The 4,619-nt window shown below is 43.3% G+C and overlaps 1 protein-coding gene across 1 annotated transcript; it reads left to right on the forward strand.

The window, feature by feature from the left end:
- The first annotated feature begins 300 nt into the window (after positions 1-300).
- Positions 301-4,311, forward strand: LOC147638736 (CBL-interacting protein kinase 23-like). The gene is made up of 14 exons (XM_086798705.1): positions 301-698; positions 823-885; positions 978-1,049; positions 1,271-1,378; positions 1,729-1,809; positions 1,905-1,958; positions 2,083-2,208; positions 2,399-2,488; positions 2,595-2,711; positions 2,828-2,941; positions 3,052-3,168; positions 3,482-3,538; positions 3,651-3,725; positions 3,824-4,311. Exons 1-14 carry the CDS (start codon positions 540-542, stop codon positions 3,902-3,904), a joined length of 1,314 nt encoding a protein of 437 aa, XP_086654831.1. The 5' UTR covers positions 301-539; the 3' UTR covers positions 3,905-4,311.
- The last annotated feature ends 308 nt before the right edge of the window (positions 4,312-4,619 follow it).

Consider the following 4,619-nt stretch of genomic DNA (forward strand, 5'->3'; position numbering starts at 1 on the left):
GACGTAGGCGGTTGGTCGAGCGCTTTATCTTGCCACGTCTCCTTCTCTTCCACACGAAGCCTTTCTTTTTCGTCGACTTCCTATCGCCGCCAAGCGTGTGAGATCCGTGCACAGATTGTCTTACGCCCCTGATCCCAAGCCCTCCCTTTTCTTGCCAACAAGACAGCGAGATTATATTTTACATTTTTTTTACATTATTGGATTTCATTGGAGTTCCAGTCAACCTTCAAATTTGAAGCCGTTCTTTAGGACATAAAATGAGTAATAAGATATAACCCTCATCGGACATCCTTTAAATTTGAAACCCGGTTGCCGTGTTGTCCCGTGTTGAAGCAGAAAGCCTACGGCACTACTCCCCCCTTTCGGACAAATATTCTTCACAGCTCTACATTGCATCAGGAGAAGAGCAGAAGCAGAGCTCTAATTGGATCAGTTTGTATACAGCTTTGCAAGCTTCTGTAATTGCGGAAGCGGAAGCACAAATTCACAGCGGAGGATCGCTCGTAGGTTTCATCGGATAGAGCAGTCGGAAGAGCGGGATGGCGGCTGCGCGGCCGCGGGTGGGGATGTACGAGGTAGGGCGGACCTTGGGAGAAGGCAGGTTTGCCAAGGTGAAGTTTGGGCGGCACAAGGAGACTGGCGCCCCCGTGGCCATCAAGATCATCGAGAAGGACCGCATGCGCAAGGTCGACAAACTGGTGGGTGCTGCAAAACACAATCCGATTATAAACGCATCTCTCTATATCTGCCTTCTTAATCACTCCCTCTTATTGGGATTAATCCGCCATATTAACCCATTAATTTCCATTTGTCACTCATCAGGTCAAGCAAGAGATTTCCACCATGAAGCTTGTCAAGCATCCGCATGTGGTGAGACTCCTCGAGGTGAGAATTTACAGAAACATTATTATTAGTACTACTGCTACTACTACTACTGATAATAACCCTGCTTTAAAATAATTTGCTTACTGGTGCAGGTGATGGCCAGCAAGAAGAATGTCTACATCATCCTGGAGTACGTTGATGGTGGAGAGCTTTTCGACAAAATTGTAAGTAGCCACCGTCCCCTTTGAGGTTTGATTTGATGGTGTGAGGTTCAAACCTTGGACCTGTACGTCGTCTGCAGGCCAAGGTATACATATGTGTACACATAGTTTTTGCAAATAATGTACACAGTTTTATATATGTATGATGCTTGCAATCGTTTTACTTTCCTTCATCTACTTTATGCCATTGGTAGATGATCCTTCTCGTTGATGTTCTTTGACAGGTAGAATACGACAAGTTGCAAGAAAACGAGGCACGCAAGTACTTCCAGCAGCTGATTCGTGGAGTGGACTATTGCCATAGCCGGGGTGTCTATCACAGGGATCTGAAGGTAGGTCACTCTGCAAATCGCTCCCTGCTACACAAATTTTCAGTCCCAGAACACATGTCATTAAAAACATGTTTTTCAAGCGCAGTGTCTCTGCTTATTCAGATTGTTCTGTCTTCTTATTTATATCTAATACATGATGCCGAAAAGGGCCGTTGTTATATGCATTACAGTGTAATTCAGGATGTGATTATGCTCACCCATGATATGGTTGTCTTGCCATTGCTACCTACTTATTCTATGTTGATTCCATCTTTGGCAATTCGTCAACACAATGTCACGACTGTCTGATGGCATCTTCACAGTACCACCTGATGACATGAGTGTCTCACCTTTCTCTTCTTCATGATCAGCCTGAAAACTTGCTCTTGGATGCTGGGGGCAACTTGAAGATCTCCGATTTCGGCCTGAGTGCTCTCTCTCAACAGCAATGGGTATGTATTTCTCCTCTAGGAGCTCATGAGTGAGCCACTCTCAGCTGTCGAATGCACTTACACATACCACTGACACATTCCCAACATGTGCACAGGATGATGGTTTATTTCACACAACATGTGGTTCACCCAACTATGTGGCCCCTGAGGTAGGTAAACATTCCCTCAAACACACCCATTTTATTTTCTGTTATGCCCGACCCTTTTCGAGAAAGCGGTCCGCATTCTGTAACGATAACATATTTTCTCCAGTCTCATGTGTTCCATCTATAGGTTATGGATGAAAAAGGGTATGAGGGTGCACCTGCAGATTTGTGGTCATGTGGAATCATCCTTTATGTGCTACTAGCTGGCTCACTACCTTTCGATGACTCAAACGTCAGCAATCTGTATCAGAAGGTAGCTTCACTTATTTATGAAAGCCAATGCTGAGTGCAATCCACAAGTAGTAAAGGTTAGGATGGCAAGCAAAGTGGTGGTATTTATTTAAAGTCCGTCGCATGCATCATGCAAGAATAATTGGGGTATATGGCATTTGAGCGCAGTCAACTCCCTCTTTCCAATGACTCTCCTCTTTTGTGGCTAGTAGATTCACAAAGCGGAGCTGGAGTTCTCTTCTGATTTCCCCATTGGACCTCAGCAATTGATCAGAAAGTTACTGGATCCTAACCCCAAAACAGTAAGCCACAATCTCTTGAGTTTGTACAAATCTACATCCCATGAAAGGGCACAACCCAATTTCCTGAGTCGTACAATCACACGTACCATATTTGTTTTTCTGGCAGCGCTTAACTGTCCAGGGGATCTATGATGACGACTGGTTTCAGGCTGGTGACCCACTTGAAACAGACAAGTGTGATGATTTTGACATGTGCCTTGCCAATGGCCATGACAACTCAGAGGTAAGCTCTACTTAGCTACATCATCTGGTGCTCTGTGTGTGTGTGTGTGTGTGTGTGTGTGTCTCATTGGGTAGTTGTAATTGATGTTGACATCAGCGTTGTGGTGCTTGTGTCAGCTTGTGCAAGATGTACCCATCCAGGATAGTAGACCTGTTCTGATGAATGCTTTCGAGATAATTTCTATGCTGTCACAAGGCCTGGATTTGTCCGGCCTCTTTATAGAGAAAGAGGTATTCCTTATCCCTCACTTCGGTCTGAATTGCCTCTTGCTTTTCATTCAATGTAGCTCTACAGACCTTGCACACAAGTATTTATAATTACTTCATATAAATTCACCCAGAACACATGCAAGAAGGAGACAAAGTTCACCTCAACACACCCAGCAAGGGAGATAATGGCCAAGATAGAGGATTTTGCTAGCCATCTTGGCTATCGAGTGAGGAGCAAAAATTACAAGGTTTGTGCCCTCTCCATTTTAATCTCTGTACCAAGAAGCAGTGTCTCGAGCATTGCTATACTCTTTTTTTCTTTTTTCTTTTTTTTCCGTTGCCGTTATTGAATTCTGAACTTCTAGAAAGGGCATAGGGCTGAGGGCTCCTATTGAAACTTACTTTAAAATTTTGAAATTCGAGAGTGCAGCTTGTCATGCACATGCATACATAGGCATACACATTTTTCATGTAAATGCTTGCCCTTAGGCGTTGACGATGCGAGTGGGCACGCCATAGCATTTGGTGTATGTGTTTAATAATTCATTGCATGGAATGCAGATGAAGATGCAGAGCTCTAGGCCAGGCAGGAAAGGGTTCTTATCTGTTGCAACCGAGGTAACATTTAAGCAACTTGGGCTAAACTCTCTGTTTTGAGCAGTTTGATTAGTAGCTATAGCCAGTAGTGTGCATGTGGATGTGGTCTCTTAACCACGTGGTGGTGACACAGGTGATGGAAGTGGGCCCATCTTTATTCATGGTTGACATGCACAAAACAAGCGGTGACACTCTCGAATATCGGGACGTAAGTATTTTGACCATAACCTCGGGTTATCAAATTATTTAACGAAGTCCGCATTTACAGCATTTGGAACCTTAATCAATCCGAACATTTGCTTGCAGTTTCAACAAAAGCTGTCCATCGGACTGAAGGATATAGTTTGGAAGTCTGAAGAGGAGTTGGCTGGTTCTCAGCAAAAATGAGGTCCAAGATTGGAGCTTATGAGACGACACAATTAACCCAGTAACCTTCCAAGATTCCCATTGGAATCTTCCAATATTCTCTGCATCGAGTGAGAAAGAAAATTCATGTGAAGACGGCGGGAAGCCTTCCGCTCACGTGCATTTTCACATCATCCCCAAAAAGAGTGATGGGAAGCTTCGCCCCCAAAAAGAAAAAAGAGTTACTATTAAAAAGAGTGTAGCTTGTATATCTTCTCCACCCCATACAAGAGGTGGGTCATTTTTTTCCCGACAGAGTAAATCTTCAAGGCCATCCTTCAAACCAAGGAGAGTTTTTGGAGACCTCAATTACAGCATTTGTATACCGTGTAGTGCCTACCTACCATATATTGTAACAATAATTCAATAAAAATACAAATCTTTGTCAATGCAAGACTCAAGTGCTCTTAAACTTGTGGGCTTCTATTGATGCATTAAAATTTGGTTGGGCTCATTGAAATTTACACTTTACCTTGTTTTTTTTTGGGTTGTCTTCTCTATATTGTATAAAGGAAGAGTTTCACAAAGCTACTAGGTGGCAACAATTTGGATGTTCGAGAAGAGAGGAGGTTAGGATAGAATTTGAATTTGGAGGCTTGAAAAGACATGCAAAGCATGGGTCAGCCCACTAGTCTCTTGAATGATTTGGTAAAGTTTTTCTCTAACATGATCTTAATTCAACACCTAGCTAATTCGT

The sequence above is a fragment of the Cibotium barometz genome, chromosome 5, assembly GCF_041138505.1.
Source record: "Cibotium barometz isolate CiBa-2024 chromosome 5, ASM4113850v1, whole genome shotgun sequence".
Lineage (NCBI taxonomy): Eukaryota > Viridiplantae > Streptophyta > Polypodiopsida > Cyatheales > Cibotiaceae > Cibotium > Cibotium barometz.